We start from the raw sequence: 19,508 nt of genomic DNA, 5'->3' as shown, positions 1-19,508 counted from the left end.
ACATATATGTATGGAACGAAAGTGAGGCACCAATTACCCGAACTGATCCCACCTCGATTAAAACAATCAGAAATGAAAAGGGGCAGGAGAGAGGCAGCGTCGGTGACGTCGATCGAATTATATCATCCACACCGTGGATATAATGGGTTAACGCGTGTAACATACACATGGACGGATTGTGTCAAGAGAAAAGATAACCTTACAGTACGTAACTGTAGTTGCAGGAGTAAGTTGAAGACGTTGTATGCGATGGTGGTCCCGAAGTTCCGGGGGATGAGAGTGAGGAGGAGTCGCCGCCCTTCGTTTCACTTTAACAGGATTAGTGCCCGGGAAGTGTTTGCCAACTGATTTTTTTTTCCTCCATCTTCCCATACACCGTGCCTCCCTGTCCGCCAATTATCTCGTCGTGATTGGCTCTTAAGCCTTGATGATCGGGCGCCGGCGGTGTCGTCTTTGCATTAGCCCAACGTGTCTTCGCGTTAAGACGCGACGTGATGATAGAGAGAAGCAACGAGGAGTATCGAACGCCTCATTTTCCGGGACCTATACGTATACCTACTTCTTATCACACCAATCAAAACAACCTCGAGTGCCAAAATGAAGACGAATTATGGTTTGGAGACACAACTTCTTCCACCGTAGTTTTTTTTTTTTTTTTTTTAAATAAGTAAAAACCTGTCACATCTGTATCCAACTTCTTGCTCAACCGTTGCATCATTGACTCTTTGTAATTTTATTTATTATTTATTGCGGTGCTGTGTCGCGTGAAAAATGAGAACAGTGAAGTATGTATATGATTTTTTCTTACTTCCAATTAACTCAAGATTTGAAAATTTAATCGGGATTTTTCAGATAGCTTATTATATACGAATCTGAATCCTAAATGACGGATCCAATATGGCGGACTATGATGCAAGAAATTGTTTCACGCGAATGAAACTTAATTGGCACTCTGAGGTTTCAACGATTGCTAATTTGAAAGAAAAATTTAGAATAGCCGGCTCTTTGGATGCATTATTTGATCGAACCATTGGATTTTAGGTTCAGACACGTAATCAGCATTTTCCGATTGGATAAAAATCGAGGTTTGTTCTCGTAGTGTACCGTTCTCATTTTTCGCTCGCAACACCGATCAGACGGATTTACTACATCCACGAATTTCGGATCTCTATTATACAGGACGTATCTCACCGATCCAACACACATTATGCTTTACTACAGAGTGAATTACTGACAACTGCATGGTCCATTATATGCTAAAATTTAATGTGCACGCGTTAGGATCCGAGAGCATTAGCAGTTCGCCAGGGAGACGAACTGTCTCTAACCTGAAAAACTTTTAAACTTATGAATTTTCTCACGACTTCCACCGACATCTGTCAAAATTTTTCAGATTAAGTTTATGACGGTTGGTCACCCTGGCAAACAGTCGCTCCGTGATTGTAGCGCGTGCGCATTAAATTTTAGCAGACGACGCACCATGCGGTCGTTAGAAATTCACTCTGTATACGCTTGCATTATACAAATACGTGAAGATATAACTTGTACCTATCACGGGAGTTCGTATAACGCGATTAGGGACGGCTGCCTAATCATAGATCACTGTCAACCTCGCGATGACGCGACCAAACGCGTGAAATGTTTATCGTATCATCATCATAATCATATTCATCATCACCACAATCATCGTCGTCGTCGTCGTCATTGTATGTGCCGCGGTACTGACGAGGCTTCAGTGCGGTGTGTAAAGTGAGTATACCCACACACGTGTAATAAATACCCGTGGTGTGTATAATGTAAGGTGTGTGTTGTGTACTGTTATATATACTCGCGGCCCAAACTACTGCTATCTCTCAACTATACCTAGAAGAGGTGCACATCTGTTGTTTTATGAACTCCGCTCCATTATCTCGCGTGTGCGCCTCGACGAGAGACAGTCTGTTTATAGGTAAGCAAACATGATCTGGATGAGGTGTGAGTATGCATATATATATATATATAGAGAGGGAGAGAGAGAGAGAGAGATATGCGCAAAGGTAGGTATATGTCACAACACACGCAGTAGGCGCGTGTTTAATAGATAAAAGTAACCTGATGTCTGTAAAAAATAAATGAATAAAAACTATAAGCGATATTAGCGGTAAAATAAATTCTCTGCTAATTTGTTGTGAATATTTCAAAAATTCGTTCGATTCCTTTCTTTTTCTTCGATTCGAGTATATTTGATCGTCGAATATTATAGGAGTTGAGATGAGGTAATATTTTCTACACGGTGAGATGAGGTAAAAATAGAATTTTGCACCGTCGATACGAAAATGGTGTTATCGTATCAGATATACGCGTGAACGCCTCACTAGAATAAAATGAATTATTCGAAAATCAGAGTATGATTGATAAATACCGTGATAATGAAATTTTGAGCAAAGATAAAAAAAATCTTTCTCGTTCCGCGTAATTTCTTGTCCCAATCAATTGAACCGTTAGTTTGTAATCGTATAACGATTGATAAAAAATTTTTCGTTTTTTCCCTGCAACATATGCAGCAATAATCGAGAAACGTTTTTATTTTCTTAATTTACAACGACACGAATTGTATTATAGTTCTAGTCGTTTTTAAACGGCATTCGAACGATATCCGTTAAACTGAAAATCGATATTATTCGAGGAATACAATCACCGTTTAAACACGACGCGTCGTTGATCGAAACGAGGTGAGACTACAGGAGGGCCGTATATAGATTATAACGTAACAGCCGGGGTTGCATGGTGAGTAAAAGGCGTGACTATAGGTTTTCGGGTTGTTGTTTATTTATTTTTTTTTTTCATTATTTTCCCCCCGCTCCTATTCTCTTTTTACTTTGGCAGGAAATTAATCATAATCCAGCTCCCTTCCTACACTATATGTATACCTTACCCCGCAAACGTTAGGGACGATCATCGTAAGCGTTACCTAATGTGTACGGATTTTTTTTCTATCCCTGTTCTTTCCTCACGTTTCGTGGGATAAATTTCACCACGGTATGATGCAACGATACACCGTGAAATTAATTTAACGATATTGGTAGAGAAAAAAAAATTAACATCAAAATATTATAAAGATATGTGCATTAAATTGTGGTTTAAAAAAAGCAAAGAAATCAAATCAATAAATAAATATAACGAGTATTGAATCAGAGATTGCTCAGTTCAAGTTGGATTCTTCAGACGGTATAATAGTAACAGTAAACGTCAAAATTCTGCAAAGCGATAAGGAAATTATCACAGAAGCAGAAATCACTAATGCAGAACATTATATTGAAATTAATCGCGATTTCAAAACGATTTCAAAAGTCCATAACGTTGCGATATATGTAAGTGCATATACGTGTGTCTATTTGCGTTACGATGCTTTTAGACAGTTCTTACAATTTATCTGATTTTACTGAATATATAATAACCTGATTTCAGTTATTTAATGTTTTACTTTTCGTTCGTTGATTAATTTGCTGCAACGTTATGTTATCTCTGTATCTCTTCTCCGATGATTAGTGAAAATAAAATTCAATAACCTGTCAATATCATTTCATTACAGACAATTCAACCGAAAGCAAATTGCAATATACATACATTATTCTGATAACAGAAGTTGAATTTCGTGATATTTCAAGCTAAAATTTTTTGCGTAACAAGGAAGCAAACTCGGTCTTTTCGGACCGAGTGTAAGTTTTCAATATGCGTCGTAGGTAAAGCCGATTGCGAATGTTGTAAATACGCGAGGTGAAAAGAGCGTTGCACCTTGTTATATAACAATAGTACTTTACGCGTTTATTCACGAAGCAAGAAATTGAGGTTATGGTCGCGTAATGTCAGCTTTGTTCCCGATAGCGCATGCGCATCAACTCCTAGAACTGAAAAGTGGTCTCTTCTGCACACCGCGCATGCGCATTCGCAGACTAACTCGAACGTGCCAGAAACGAGTACTTTCTGCACGGAAAACAGGCATGTAAAATCGCGTGAAACATGCTCGCGATATATATATATAAAATAAATTTCTTCCTTCAACTGTCGATTAATTGCCCAAACTTTACATACATTTGAGGTAGATTGGCTGACGTTTCTTTTCCGCGTTTTTTTCTTTATTTATTTTTTTTTCTCCATCTGTCAATGACTACGGAAAATGTCGATTCGAGTCCGCGAAAAGGGATTTTCGTTTCGCGTTTTGGGAGGTCCGGAACCGCGAGAAACCCGATGCCTCTCCTCTCATCTCGTCTCGTCTCATTCTCTCGTCCGGTTATAAGAGAAGAAGAAACGAGGAAGTTGATCCAGGTGGATCGTCTCGTCTCGTTTCTGGTTCGGTCCCAGAGTTACACGAATATATCTACCCGTTGTTACGAAAACAGATTGCGTCTCGTCACTCTCTTTCTCTAACATATGTACCGTATAACTAAATGAGAAGGAGAATTTGTGTACACACGTAGAGTTTAGAGAGTCGATAAAGAAACAAAAAATATTTAAAACGAAATTCCTCAACGACGATGGTGGTCCGAATATTTTCAACTTTTTTCTTCAACTCTCTTTGTATACGTAAAGATGATGCAAAAATCATAATAACAAGAAAATTTCTTCCGAGTTATTCTTTAGCAATGGGAAGATCGTTGGTCGGATTTTATTAACGCAACGATTGCTTGTTTCAAATGTTTAAATCTTTCAGCAGTAGTCATTCAGGGTTTCAGGATTGCCAATAATTTTCAATTCTAATATTATCTAACTTTGCGACGTTTTCCAGATGAAAAAAATTACTGAAATCGAAGTAACGAAGAGAAAAAAAAAAAAATGTAACCAATCGTTACAGATTATATTTGATTTATTTTGAAGTATAAGTACCGCACTTATGTATGTGCTGGCAAGTTTTTTGTTTTTTTCTTTTATTTGAAATTGAATCACGCATATGCAAAGGAATACTAAATGTTTCGCTAAAACTGTACAGTCACTTTTAGAACAATATAAAAACATAAGTTTCAAATTACAACCTTTCATCAAGAATTCGACAGACTTCGCCGACTTTTTACACGTTTTTTTTTTTACGTTAACAGGTTAGATTGGCAATCCTGTTCATCAAACTTTAGAACGCTTTAATTAGTGCAATTTTCGTTTACAACATCGACAAATCTCGATTTGTAAAATTTTTCAGGAATTTTCATCGCCGTTTTTAGTGCGCAACAGTGGATATTTCAAAGCACCAAGAAGAAGCAGGGTAAAAACTAGGACATCACTCACCCAATGACCTCCTGAAGACGGCTATGAACGAGTGGCTTGTCTTGGACGGAAATCACCTCCTGGACAAAGAGGCTCGAGATAAGCTGCATCGCCGCTGTCGCCACTTGACCACTTCCGGTCGAATTATTGTTCGATTCGTGGTTAGGCGTGTGAGCATTATTATCGCATCCGGTAGCTGCCTGAAAATAAATCAGTTTATGATTATGATTTTTCATCAACGAATAAATAATTTTCCGGATTACATAAATCATACACGTTGCGACAATCGGTAATAACAGTTACTATACAATGCAAATTAAAAACTAACAACAAGTATTTCGTGACTTAATTACCGTCTGCATGAAAAATCCATATAATATTGGAAAAAAAAAAAAAAAAAATAGCAGCAGGTTTTTCGTTCAAGAAAAGAAAAGCCAGCCAAAATTTTCATACCGTATCTTTACACAATCGGTAAAAGGGAGGAAATTTCATCGAGGCATGAAACCATCGCATCGCGGGTTTGTTGCATGCAGGGGGAGAGAACTAAATTCTGGAATTGAAACCGGATGAAATGGGAATTGAAAAAACTGAGGATGAATTTCCGGACTCTTCGTCTCTTTGCCTAATGGTCCGGCAGTATCCGAGCGATTTTTATTATCTGGTTTATAACAACGGGCTGACGGGGGTTCCTTGGATTATTTCGTTTTCCTGCATACTGCACACGCACCGTCGTCTCCGGACGGGATCACCGCAGTTAGTCTAGTCAAGTAAACCTTGTAACCTGGGGGATCGAATCGGATCGGAAGGGAACGAGGTCCGTTCTCGAGAAAAGAGAAAAAAATAAGAGAGAGAGAGAGAGAGAGAAAATTTCAACGACCATTCGAAATTGAATCCCTCTTTTTCTCTCTGCATAAAGCACCGTCGTTTCTCGGGCGTCGTCCGAATCGAATAGGAAAATTCAATTTCACCAAATTGCTAAACTCGAATCGTCCTTTTATCCCTCTTTAACGTTCGTCTAACATTTCTTGCGCATGTCTTCGCAAACGCGTGTTCGATATTAAATATATTGTATCGGGAAAAATTACTCGCGCGTTTACCTAGCATGCCAATGGTTGAACTGATCGCGGACTTTGTTTTTTCCCTGTATAGAGAATGTTTTTTTTTTACAAATTTCTTCTCCATACGCGCAGTTTAAATATACGATGACGAAATTTACGATAATTGGCGAATTTTGTTTTTCTTTCTTATTTTTCTTTTTCATGCTGAATCCTAGTGTAATAATTTAGCCTAATTAAAGAAAGACGTTTTAAATTGCATCTGTATAATTACTATTTACTCATGTCTTGGCAAATACCGCGGACACAGTCAAGTCGACGTGATATTTTATCGAAAACTTTTAGTCTTCTGTACAGTGAAGAAAAACGACAAGAAAAAAAGGAAAGAAAAAAAAAAAATAAAAAGTAAGAAAATCGTTATGAATTTTAAACGAATTTTCGGCAATACGAGACTCGTTTCAGTTTACTGATCGCCGCAGCGATTCGCGACAGTTATGATATACAGAAATAAACAATTTGTCAGATTATTCACTTGAATAAATTTTATTTCAACATTTCTACATTTCGAGTATTGTTTCGCCAAAGATGTTTCTTCAAATAGACGACTATATACACGATTTTAATTAGTTAATTTTTAAATACATCCCACCCAATTGGAAATACATATTTTTGTTCTCTTTTCAGGTTTTGAAAAAAAAAAAATGAAGAAAAATTCACTTTACCAAAGAAGAGCGAAAAGGAAAATGGCGGGAAGAACGAGAAGAGAGGCAAAAATCAGATCTACCAAAGCACAAGGGAGATATACAGACGCCAATAAATAAGTAGGCATAATAATTCCCACCACGTCTAGATTCAACGCCCCGAATCCCAAAGATACTTTGTACACGTCCGTCTCTCGCTTTCTCTCCCTCTCTCTCTCTCTCGCTCTCTCTCTCTCTCTTTCTCCTTCCCTCTTTCTCTCTATTCTTGTGCGTGCTGCGGCGTTCGTGACGTCACTAAAAGCTCTCTCGCCGCTAATGCATTTGCGGGAGAACCGTAGTCCCTGCATGGCAGCAAACGCGGTGGAAAAACAGAGGGAAAGGGAAGGCAAGAAGAAACGAAGAGACGTGCGAAGGCAGAAGGGGCAAAGATGCGTGGAGAAAATTGAAAAGGGGCGAGAGAATCAGCGTCGAACGGTAAGAGCAACAGCTGATCGCGCAAAATTATAAGTGTAACGTATGTATGATATACAGAGTGAATTCCTAATTACTGCATGGTCCGTCGTCTGCTAAAATTTAATCCACACGCGCCACAATCTGAGAGCAACTGTTTGCCATGGTGACCAACATGAAAATTTTTACAGCAGTGAATTGAGCAAAACTGTCAAAATTTTATCACGTTTAAAATGGTAGCGTTATTGTAATGATTCACTGTTCAGAGAAATCGTTATTTCGGAATTATAGGAAAGTCTTAAATGCAGTAAATCATGATAAGAGAGAGTAAAGTGATATTTCGAAAACTTTGTTACCACAAAATCACTATAATATTGCAAAATGGTAATTTTTTTTCTCCCCAAAATTTCGTTACGTTGACGTTACTAACTTCAGCTTCATAAAATTTTTCAGGTTAGATACTTCGCGGGGAACTGTCATGTGAATTTATGACAGTTGGTCGCCCTGGCAAACAGTTGGTCTCGGATTGTGGCGCATGCGCGTTAAATTTTAGCAGACGACGGATAATGCATTCGTTAGAAATTCACTCGGTATAAGTAAATACATATAAATCTAAGCTATCGATTATCGAGAAGAGTGAAAATAATTACTGATTTCACCCACTTATTTCTACTTTTTTACTTTTCATTACAGGATTTTACAATCAAATGATGAGCATGAAAAATTTTCATGTCTCGTTTAATTTGAATTTCTGCTAGAAATGAATTGATTTTTAATGTTTTACCGACATACATTTTTTTCTAAATAAACAATTAAGTTTTTTTCAGTTTCTATATTTACTTTGATTTTGTTTTATAAATTTTGCCAAGTCCTATTAATTTCAGATTTCTTGCTCAGCCGTTCTCAAGATCATCGCGAAAGTTTATCGGACAGATCGACGGACTCTTTTCTTTTCAAAGCGATGAAACGTATCGCGAAAAAGCTGTTTTTCCAACTTGTTTTTTCTAGTATGATTTTATTGCATCCCAATTATCTGAACTAGGTATCGCTAATTTTCATCATATTCTGTCGTGTATACATATAATTGGACGATCGTAAAAAAGTAATGGGCTGTATGCGGAAGTAATGATGGGAAAAAAAAAAGCAAGAAACACAAAAAGTCATCTAAATACAGCGATCTCGTCAAAGAACGTGGAATTTTTATTTCTTTGCTTTTCGCGTAATTCCCGTGATGCGTCATTATTCTCGACAATTATAAGAAACATATACCATGGTGAATTAAAAAAAAAAAAAATGTACAACTAACGGGCAATATTGAAGAAAAAAGTCAAAGCGCCCAAATTTAAACTGCACGCCTACTTATTAATTTGTATACGCATTTCACACACGCGCACACATAGAAAGATGGGAAAGAGAATCTTAAGAAGGATCGGGATCGTCAGAGCGAGGCGTAAAAGAGAAAAGGTATACGTCTTATGAAATCGGTCCTAAATCCACGTAATCCTTATTTTGACAGGGTTGACATAGTTGACAGGCTGACAGGGCGACACGGGCTTCCCTGCGGTACGTGGAAACCGCCACATAAGTATGTACAATGCCTACGTTTAAGCCACTTATAGGGTGTTGAAAAATGTTGGAAAATAAAACAAAGATTTCAATAAGTAAAGATAATTAATATACTAGAACGTATTATTAGCTGTATACGAAACAATCACTTGTAGATTATACGATACACTGCGAGGAAATGAAATTTTTCGTAAGAGAACAGTTGTTTAAAAAAAAATTTTACGATAAAATTGACTGATCCGGTACGTTGAAATTGAAATTCGATACCTGCACGTAATTTTAAAATTTCAAATCCATGCTAGAATTTTTGGACAAAAACGGAACAAGTCAAATTAATAAATAATATAGCGAAAAAAAGCATCACACAATGTTATTACTAAGAAGAAGCAGTTAATGCATCAGATTACGCGATCCAATTATAATTTTTAAATGAATAATTCATAGCCTTCACGTCGTTTTTCGATTCATTTTATTCAATTCTTTGTTTTACCGATTGTGTTTTACCGCACGCCAGATTGTCGGAATAAATTATTACGGTCGAAAAACGTCCTCCTATTATTGCGGAGAAATCCGAAATCCGGTTTTCGAACGAGATATATTTATATCATAACATCCATATGTACGTAGGTACATTTATAAGTATGAAACGTGTCAAAAACCATACATATAAAAATACTTCTCTAATTTCTTCTAACGTTTCAGTAATAATTGACAAGTAAATCATTCCTACACGTAACCTAACCCAAATATGTGATATTTTGTGCGTTTCTATCAAATTACGTATATATTTGACGAACACCGTGTAGAAATATAATAAACGCACAAGGGATTGGCTTAAAAAAGAAAAGAATAAATGAGTAAAAACATGGATATCGGACTAACGAAACGATTAAATGTATACGCGAGGATGGAGAAAATAAAAAATTCTACGAAAGAAGAGAAAAAAAATCAATAAATAAATAAAAGAAAAAAAAAAAAAAAAAATCAACAAATGAGATAACGCTCGTATCCCGCATTAATGACTCCTTCCACATGCGCACGTAAGCCGGTAGGAATAGAGTTATGTGCGGTCATCGAGCATCAAGGCCTCGCGATTATTGTTCGCTCCGCTTCCTAATCCTTATTATATTCTTTCACATTGTATCTTAGTGTCACACACGTTCTACATGATGCTTCTTTCGTTATATTAAATTAGTTGCGCAACCGGCGTATCTGTGACGAATGAATTTATAGACCAGACGTAAATCGAACGAAATGGAACAAAAAAACGTATTATGTGAAGAAGAAATAAAGCAAAAAACAAGAAATACAAAAAAAAAAAAAAAAACCAGACCGATGTATTAGATACATAAATTAATACGCTCAACTTTTTTTCTCTTGTTCGTTTTCTCTACGATGATACGAAACTCTACTCAATGTGATTCAATCTCCCCCCTCCCCTCTTATTTCAGGTAATTTCTCTACTCGTTCGTATTGATAAATTAAAATTGGTAATTGAGTTAATTTTTACACCCGTTTACGAATTATTTCGATCCCATTTTCTAACGAATGAAAAAGTCAAAGGTATGGGAATGAGGGACGCGTAAAAACATCGTACAACTAAGCGCAGACTTCGAATCTTTCAATATTTATACCGGGTTGCTGTTTCATTTCACGTGGCGCCATCCGTTGAAATAGCCGAGAACTAGAAAGAGCGCATTTCGGTAACACCACGGACGAAATAAACAAATAATTAAATCGTCGTTTCAGATGATTAGTTTAAGCGCGAAATCGAACGAGTGCAATGAAAGTAGTGATAACAGGCACAAAACATATAATCTTATTTCTAATGGTAACGATGTTTTAAATGTTGAATTGCAAAGTACATAGCAGAATTTTGGAAGCCAATTTATTGTCCAAATTGGAAGAAAAACTGAGAAGAAGCTACGTTCGAAAAATCTAATCAAATTAATCAGATAGTTAAACGCATTTTTATTTGAAATACAGTGAAAATTTTCGGTCACTGTCATTTGAATCCACACGTGGTGTAGAATTGTTTAAAAAATACTGTGAATATAGTTTCAACGCAAAGATTTGCATATAATCTGAAGTCTTTTAAGTGTCGCTGAAATTGTAAGTTTTGTTACTCACCTCTAACCACTGTAAAAGAAGGTCGAGAATGACGAGGATTTTGTTGCCCAGTAATACGGTTTCGATGTTGCCCAAATGTCCGTGAACAGCGGCTTTGTAGACTTTGCAAACGGATACGATGCTCCTAGGAAATAAAACTTTATTAAAAAACGATGCACCGCGAAACCTTTGAATCGCCAATTCTCAAAGTATTAGCAGGTAATCGTATCAAGAAATTGAGAATGACAAAAAATAAGTATAAATCGAACATGTTAAAAGCGAAATGAATCTCGAAAAATCGAGACGGAAATCTTAGTCTCTCAAATTTCGTACAGTCAATTTTATCAGTCAACTTTGAGAAAAATCAATCGAACAACAAATATTATTCAACATGATTATTCAACGTATTTAGAAAAATAATTTTTACTTACTTGTTGGGAAGGCAATGTGACGTATTTTGCACATTCAGGCCGAGGTTGAGCAGGTTTGTCAAGGTAGCGAATCCATTCAGAGAATTAAAAGCATCCTGATCCGAAGCGCACTGAAATATTCGCCAAATTTATACGAATACAATTTAACGAAACCTGTAGATCGTAGCGGGTTTTACACAAGCAGACGCATCCACAACTTGAAAACTTACGTATTTATTAAAAGCCCTCGATATCTCGCCGACGCATCGCTCCAGTCCAGCGACGGCGACGCTTGGCCATGCAGTTTTTCCGTGATTGTTGCAAAGTCTATCCAACTCCTTGAGATTCCTTCGAAATTTGGCCTTGTTCGCCGATTCAACGGACGTCTGAGGTCCTCCAGTCTCGGCAGTCTGGGCGTCTTCCCATTCTTGTCCTCGCGCAGCCATTCTCTGCTTCATTTTCCTGCACCTACGCTTCAAGGCTTTTTGTTTCTCCTTGGCAGCCTTGGTATCGTTCGCGGGATTGTTGTTTGCATTGTTACTGGTATGGGACGAGGTCGGAACATCGCGTATCTGGGTAATATTGAAGCGCTGCATCTCGTCCCTCGGCGGTTCTCGTCCATCATGCATTTTCCTAACTGCCTCAAGGTGCGCTTTGCTTTTAAGGTGAGTCAGAAGTTGCACTTCGTTGGTTATCTGAATTTCAAGAGCGGATACAAAGCGCTAGTTACTTTTATTCCTCAAGAAAAATGGCTATAGCATTCAATTTAGTACCAGTGAAAAATCGTGCCTACCGCTGCCATGCATAAACAACACTGCTTCGGAGCTGGGTAAGACCTCAAAGTTGGCGGAACCTCCTCGCATCTCAGTATAGAAGACTCCACAGCCCTCTGTCTTATGTGTTCAATATTTTCGCCATGTCTCCTAGCAGACTCTTGTTGCTTGTGGGCTATTTTCTTCTGCAGTTCTTCCTGATTGGCCAACTGAGCAGCATGCAGAGCCGACAATCTCTCTTCCCGGTCTCTTGCCTTTTCTCTGGCCAGTTCCTGCGATTTCACTCAGTTTATTGCACCGTATTCTGTTGTAATTTCTCTTTCGTTTACTTACTGCACTCGGCAACATACCTGTCGTTCCTTTTCTCGTTCCAGCTGCATTTTCCCGACGCGTTCCTCACGCTCTCGACGAACTTGTCTCATCTTTTGAATCCTCAGCTGTCTTTCGACCTCCAAGGCACGTCTACGTTCTTCCGCAGCCGCTTCTTTTGCCGCTTTCTCTTCTTGTCGACGCTGACGTTCTTCTTGGATACCCTGCATCAAATGAGAACAGTCAATTCACTTGAACGAAACCTTCATTGATTTATGGTTTTAATAAGATCGTATTATAACGGATTATCAAACTTTTTACCCAAGTTCTCAAATCTTGTGATGAATCCTGTAAAAATTACCTGCAGTCGTTCCTCCTGCTCTTGACAAAGTGCCATGAAATCGTGTCGTTTATTTTGCGCCTCAAGTTCGTTGATAAAAGCGATTTCCTTCAGTTTCGAGTCCTCATCATGTGCCTTTCTGACGATTTCTAGCAAATGTTGAGTCCGATTTTCCTCAGCTCTTTTCAGCTTGGTCTCCATCCTTATTCTCTTGTCTTCGATCAACTGATTTTTGGCACTTTTAACGTCCTCAACTTTGTTCAGAAGTTCTCTGAGCCGCTGAGACTTTTCCATTAATAATATCTGTCGTTTTCGCTGTGCGCAAGCTTGCTTAGCTTGATAACGACGCAACGTTTCTGGCAAAGATCGCTTTCGGGATGGTGAAGACAGCTTTTGGTGCAACTCCAGGGCTCTGCCGGGATGCCGAGCCACCAGAGCTTGGAGCTGAGCCAAAGTGTCGACTCTTTCAGCCCAAGACATGCCCTCAAGCATGTTTTCATATCTTGTAAAAAATTGGACTCAATTGTTTGAGATGTAAAATATTTGTAAACATGGTTTAGAATTTCAACACAGCTCAACCTCATGTAACACAAAAATATGACGACTTGCTAAGCAATATCCAGAAGGTAATCTAAGAATTGATAGTAACAAAAATTTCTATTACCTGTCTTCAAGGCTGATATCGTCCGTTGAATCATTTAAAGTTTCCAGAGGCTCATCTCCTTCGGTTTCCAGGACAGTTTCGCCGTCGGTTTCATCCGTTTCAGTGTCGACGTCAATTTCAGTGGACTCAAGTTCCTGTATTTGTCTTTGCAGGAAAGCCTCCTCGTCAGAGAGCTGCTGAGACCTTTGAGAATCGGCTTCTTCTCGTTTTTGTTCCTCCTCTAATATGACACGCTCCCTTTCGGCCTGCGCTTCAACAAACTGCTGAATTCTTCTCTCTAGCAGTTCAGCTTCATTCTTAAAAATAGCTGCTATCGTCAATGTGGAGTTGCTTTCATTTTCGCTAAAATCCAGGGAGGTGGATGATTTTTTCTCACTATCATCGCCCCTGTATTTAGTCTTCAGCCTCTTACTGTCTCCCTTGGTTATTTTCTCAACTTCGTTTATTATGTTTTTCCCTGTCTTTCCATTTATAGACCTCTTCTTCACCCTCTGACCACAGTCCGGAGTAAAACAGCTCTTTTTGCTCTTGTCCGATGGAGAACTTTCGATTGACAATGCTGGCAGGGACATCGCAGTACTCGGCTTGTGGAATCTGGTGGACATGTTCAAATTGTGCGTACTACCTCGTCTGTAACGACTCCTCACTGTCTGCCAACCGTCCTTCTCATCTTTCACTTTAACTGTTGACCCCTGCTTCGTCAAAACCTCAACAGAACCGCCAAGGTCCTTTGTTTCATCTCCTCGTAAAAATTCCTGTGTTTGTGCGGTCTGAAAACAAAAGAAATATTCAAACCCTGATGCTAATCCCAATTAACGGAGGAATAGTTAGGCTTCAAAACTAACAGTGCTTGAAGAAGTAGGCTGCAATCTCTTTCTAACAATAACGGATGTTCCAGGTCTGGCTCGTGAAACATTTGAGCCTCTCTTCATGCACATGGAGGTTTTGCTTCTCACTATTTTGGGAGTTTCGGTTAAGTTTTGGACTGGGGCAGCAGTCGCTGGTCTCATTCTCGAGACAGTAGAATAAGCCGGCATGACTGGTTTGGTGGATTTAGGCACAACCTTGCTTGCGTTGTGTTTTCCACCGACCTTGTCATCAATGTTATCAGACTTCAGCGAAACTCCGTCTCTAGCTTCCTTAACCACATCCCTACCATTTTTGCCCCCTAAAATATCTTCACCATTTGCTTCTGTCACACCTTCGCTAGATTTACTTTTGATGTTACTTTCCAGTGGTAATTTATCAACAATCGGGTTACTGGTATTCGACTTTTTACCACCTTCTGTATTAGGGACAATTTTGCAGTCGTTGGACATTTCAGCCTGGATTTTTGACTCGCTTATTGCACCAGACTTATTTTGACTTCTCACCTCTGTCCTTTTGGAGGGGGTTTTAGAGGCAATTAATTTCAAAGGAGACGATTTCCCCCTGTTCTGAACAGGCTCCAAAACCTTTTCGTTCAGATTTTTGGGCTTATCTTTGAAGGACTTCACCTCGTTTTTTAAAACACTTTCAGAAGTGTTTCTTAAGTCTTTTCCAGGCCTGGTAAGACCAGATTCTTGATCCTTGTTGGCTGCAACTTTAGCCGGTATATCAGTGACGATTACTTTGTCTTCGATAATCGTTTGGTCGACTGGACTCTTGCATGATGATCCTGTGGGACTCGACCTCTGGACAGGGCTGATAGATTTCTGTGTTCCTGACGACCCCCAAGCTCTGCCGGGAGAAGTTTTTCTCACCTCCCAAGCCAGCGGCACACGCCTTAGTGGAGGCTGAGTGCTCTCATAGGCCCATTTTACTTTGAACCATTCTATCAGATTGTGAAAATCACGGGTGTAATTTTCAAGGACTAGTATTACCTCCTTGCACTCAGATATACTCTCATCCTCTTCACATGTCTGGTATATTCCATCTACAGCCCGCTGAAGATTGCCAAAGAGAAAGGCCCAGTATCTGGCCTGAAGTTCTGAAAAGAATTTGTAGAATGATGGATACATAAAGACACAATTGGTCACAAATAAGACAAATTGATAAAATCACGAAAAAAGTGACCTATGTAGTGAAAATAAGTGAGAAGCAAATCAAATGTTCATAGCATTGCCTGCAAATTAGTAAAAATAAGTCGAATGTTGACAACCAGTAACCCCTGATAAAAAAAATATTCAAAATGGCTCGATAAGAAAATCAGTCTCTTTCTGATTTCTTTCCAATCTATTTTTAGACAGTCGACCAACCCACCAGATTTTTTATCTCTTCCTGTTGATGCTGATCTTACTCTGGTTGTCGGTTTTGAACACCTTTTGGTCGGTGTTGGCTGAGAGATTTTTGGAATGCTTGGTGGTTTGCGAAGGACCTTTTCAGTGTTATTTGACACAACTGGGACGTTGAATGCTATCAAATTGCGAGCTGAACGACCTTCTTCTTGAATAAGGAGTCTGACATCAGCCATTCCTACCGTATATTATTAATACTCACGTACGTGAGAGTTTTAAATGATTTTCAAGAAATGAATTAGGGAGAAAAGCTGCTATGGTGACGTCCAATGTGCTGGAAAAGAAAATTCAATATGATTCATTTTAACAGAGCCGAAACTTGGGTTGGGAGATTCAATAAATTTTTAGATTTCAACGACCTGAGTGAAGATCAAAGTGCCCAGGTAATTAATTTTTATTGGCTAAATCATTCGATCAATAATAGCAATTTTAGTGCTGTCAAAAGATGAGAATTGGGGGCTCGTCTTGAAATTTGCAAGTATATTTCGATCATTTTTACAGGTTAGGTAGGCGATCAGCGAAAACAATAGATACCTATATCAAGCTGAATCACCGATTGACGAATTCTTATCATTTGTTAAATTAATTCGGTCATGCTGGTAAACAAATGATAACAAAAGGCATCGCGATCTTGATTCTTTGATAAAATCGGTATTAACGGCTGATAATATTATTATAATTAACTGCGTGTGAACGAGGCAGACGTCCGTGATGAAGTTTCACGTAAATTTGTATGTAAACATTGCGATGTTGATAATACGATACATGTGTGCACATACATTTCATCCATAGAAAGGAGCAGATACATACCAGAAAGATAAATTCTGACGCTCCGTTTAATCGAAATAGATCGGTGATACGTTTTATTTATTTATAACGACGGGTTAACGAGACGCGAGGACACGCTTGAAACAATGACATGACGTCTCCGTGCTCCTGACGCATTTGACTTTTGAAACGATAATGATGACAGGTCTGTGCTCTTCTGTTAATCGTTGTCGACAGAGTCACGCTCCGTAGAACAGAAAGGGATTTAACTTACCTACCTGACGACATTGGCTTGACACGAGCGGCAAGCTTGATCGGTATTACTAATTCAAATTAATTGAAATTAGAGGAGTCGTATAAGAATAATAGTAAACAAACATTACAAATTTTACGTGTATTTTCAACGTTGACAACTCTCTCGTTGATGCACGTTACGTTGTATCTTGGCTATACCATAAGTCAACGTTCCAAGTCGACGCGCTCGCTTTCGAAGTCTAAGCTCATGGAGACGAGAGACCTTAGCCTAGATTTTCACGGGTAGCAATATACAATATTATTTCGCGACCGAGTTTTCGACAAATAGGAATGTCAATAAAGCAGGGGCCTGATTCTGACTTATTTTGCACTTGTTAAAAGAAGATTTTCCGTTTAAAGCTGCCTTCTGACTGGTCTAGATAACGCTTCAGATCAGGTTACTCTACAATCCGTTTTGCGGCACTGTAGGGGTGCGCTCCGATAGCAGCCTGTGTGTCAACAATCCTTCATCTCTTTTGCGCTGCCAATTTTGGGTATAGCGCTGCCTCTGTACTAGAGAGTTTTTGGCGCTGCCAGATAATTTCGGAACGCATTCTAGGTAGCGCTTCTGCGACAGCATTCTGCTGTCCATGAAAATCCAGACACGCTGAAGTTCCGGACCGGCCGCATGTGTTGGGATGCCCTTGATTTGTGGCGTCAAGGGTAAATTTTTATTTTACGATCCAATTCATAAAAAAGTTGCACAAGTGAATGTAATAGCTCATAATATGCTGGTCAATTTTTGTCGATGATTAAGGTTAACCTGACTATCGCATTTGCCTAAAGCAAGCGAATGAAATTACAATCCGTGACGAAATTGGCGAGACTGAATAATATCATCCACCATTCCCGTTCCGCTCCACTGTCGCCACCTGCGTATGAGGAAGTTAACTATCGAAATTGCAAGAAACACAGAACCTAGCTGTGGATACACACACTTGATCGTGTTAAAAAATTAAATTAGTTTTCTTTTCATAATAGAAATCAAAGCCTAGGTACTAGTAGATTATCTAAAATTCTAATTTCACTATCCGGCTCGTGTTAACCTAATTTGTACTTAACCAAAAGGTGAAGAGCCTCGCTAGATATCGGCGAACGAGAATAGAAAATATAATACACGATTAAACCGCTAACTGGAAGTAGTACACCACCACCGAGGATCTTGCGAGAGCTGGCAGGCGATCACGAATACCCCCAGTAACAGTGACGGAGTACGCATACTGCCAGACCTTCGGGGTGACGCGGGCACATTTTTTTAAACCAAAATGTACGTACATTGTTACAGTTACTGTTCCGCAATGCAAACACCCATCGCTTGCCACAGCACGATCAACGGCTTCGATCTAATGTCGAAATTACTCGCCGCCCAATGATATACGCCTTTGTTTACTCGAATATAAGTGCCGTCATCCCGCTTTCGCGAGAGATTGCCGTACTTTTTTCCTTCCATTTTTACTCCTATTATGTCTCGTTTGATTTTTTGATCAGAGAATGAAAAGTTGATAACACAAATTCGTGATAACTATTTGTATATGTACGTATCATTGCTGTAGACTTTTGGCTTGACATATATGTACTTTGCATTTTGCTTTTGCTGTAAGGTTATTGACTGCCTGTTTATTCTTCGCTCCTTAGTTCGCTGACTTTGTCTGACACTGATTTCATATTGTCGTCGATCGTTTTTCTTACAGATTAATAATGGCGGACCTACCACGCCGTATAATAAAAGAGACGCAGAGATTGATGCAGGAGCCGGTCCCTGGCATCAGCGCTGTACCAGACGATGCAAACGCTAGATACTTTCACGTCATTGTAACAGGTCCCGAAGACTCACCGTTCGAAGGCGGACTGTTTAAACTAGAATTATTTTTACCAGAGGATTACCCTATGTCAGCCCCTAAAGTTAGATTTATTACTAAAATATATCATCCCAATATAGACAGGTATGCTACATCTACTATTATAATGTATTCTACAATGTAAACTGTTGAAAAAGCTGAACTGATAACTAAAACATTTGATTGTATTTGGTTTCATGTTACCAGATTGGGCAGAATCTGCCTGGATATATTGAAGGACAAATGGAGTCCTGCTCTTCAGATAAGGACAGTACTGCTATCAATACAGGCTCTCTTGAGTGCACCAAACCCTGATGATCCATTAGCAAACGATGTCGCCGAATTGTGGAAGATTAACGAAGGTGAAGCGATACGCAATGCCAAAGAATGGACCCGTAGATACGCCATGGACAACTGATCTCAGCCTGGTCCGTTATCGGAGCCTTCCTCTCGCACGCATGGCGCATGGCAAAAACACCAATGCCTCATCGTCCCCATCTTACGATCCTTGTTCCCGTTACCACCTTGTTCCTCCTAGACCTCGAACAAATTGCACCACCACCCTGTCACCTTCCTCCACCAGACTAACATACTATCTCAGTCCCCTGCTGTTGCCACTGATGCTGTTGTCGCTGCCGCTACTGCTGCTGCTGCTGCTACTGCTGCACCTCTGTCGAAAATTTTGCTATTTGAAAGAATAAAAGGTTTTTTCTAATAAAA

At 39.1% G+C, this 19,508-nt stretch overlaps 2 protein-coding genes across 7 annotated transcripts in view; one reads left to right on the top strand and one right to left on the bottom strand.

Annotated features, from left to right (window-relative positions):
• LOC107221688 (S phase cyclin A-associated protein in the endoplasmic reticulum) overlaps positions 1-16,867 on the bottom strand; it is a 39,072-nt gene extending 22,205 nt beyond the window's left edge. Inside the window, exons 1-11 of one of the 2 annotated variants that reach the window (XM_046741897.1) lie at positions 16,699-16,867; positions 15,854-16,162; positions 14,458-15,581; positions 13,613-14,382; positions 12,970-13,450; positions 12,650-12,832; positions 12,320-12,571; positions 11,757-12,221; positions 11,548-11,657; positions 11,138-11,261; positions 5,257-5,435 (exon numbers count right to left, since the gene is read on the bottom strand). In XM_046741897.1, coding sequence (XP_046597853.1) covers positions 5,257-5,435; positions 11,138-11,261; positions 11,548-11,657; positions 11,757-12,221; positions 12,320-12,571; positions 12,650-12,832; positions 12,970-13,450; positions 13,613-14,382; positions 14,458-15,581; positions 15,854-16,064 — 3,899 coding nt within the window. In that variant the 5' untranslated portion in view covers positions 16,065-16,162; positions 16,699-16,867. Of the gene's footprint in view, positions 1-5,256; positions 5,436-11,137; positions 11,262-11,547; positions 11,658-11,756; positions 12,222-12,319; positions 12,572-12,649; positions 12,833-12,969; positions 13,451-13,612; positions 14,383-14,457; positions 15,582-15,853; positions 16,163-16,422; positions 16,580-16,698 lie in introns of those variants that run through there. The other variant, XM_046741898.1, reaches the window with a different exon arrangement.
• Positions 16,868-17,512: 645 nt separating this feature from the next.
• LOC107221671 (ubiquitin-conjugating enzyme E2 N) lies at positions 17,513-19,508 on the top strand. Of its 5 annotated transcripts, none has more exons than XM_015660746.2 (4): positions 17,513-17,613; positions 18,019-18,217; positions 18,642-18,893; positions 18,996-19,508. In XM_015660746.2, the coding sequence occupies exons 3-4, from the start codon at positions 18,649-18,651 to the stop codon at positions 19,204-19,206; spliced, it is 456 nt and encodes a 151-aa protein (XP_015516232.1). In that variant the 5' UTR covers positions 17,513-17,613; positions 18,019-18,217; positions 18,642-18,648; the 3' UTR covers positions 19,207-19,508. The 5 variants fall into 5 exon arrangements, with proteins under 5 accessions (XP_015516232.1, XP_015516227.1, XP_015516229.1 ...); XM_015660743.2 differs by lacking the exon at positions 17,513-17,613 and adding an exon at positions 17,686-17,945; XM_015660741.2 differs by lacking the exon at positions 18,019-18,217 and having other exon boundaries at positions 17,566-17,613.

This window comes from Neodiprion lecontei, chromosome 5 (assembly GCF_021901455.1).
Source record: "Neodiprion lecontei isolate iyNeoLeco1 chromosome 5, iyNeoLeco1.1, whole genome shotgun sequence".
Lineage (NCBI taxonomy): Eukaryota > Metazoa > Arthropoda > Insecta > Hymenoptera > Diprionidae > Neodiprion > Neodiprion lecontei.
The sequence above is the reverse complement of the archived record's forward strand: the minus strand, read 5'-3'. Positions and strand labels throughout refer to the sequence as shown.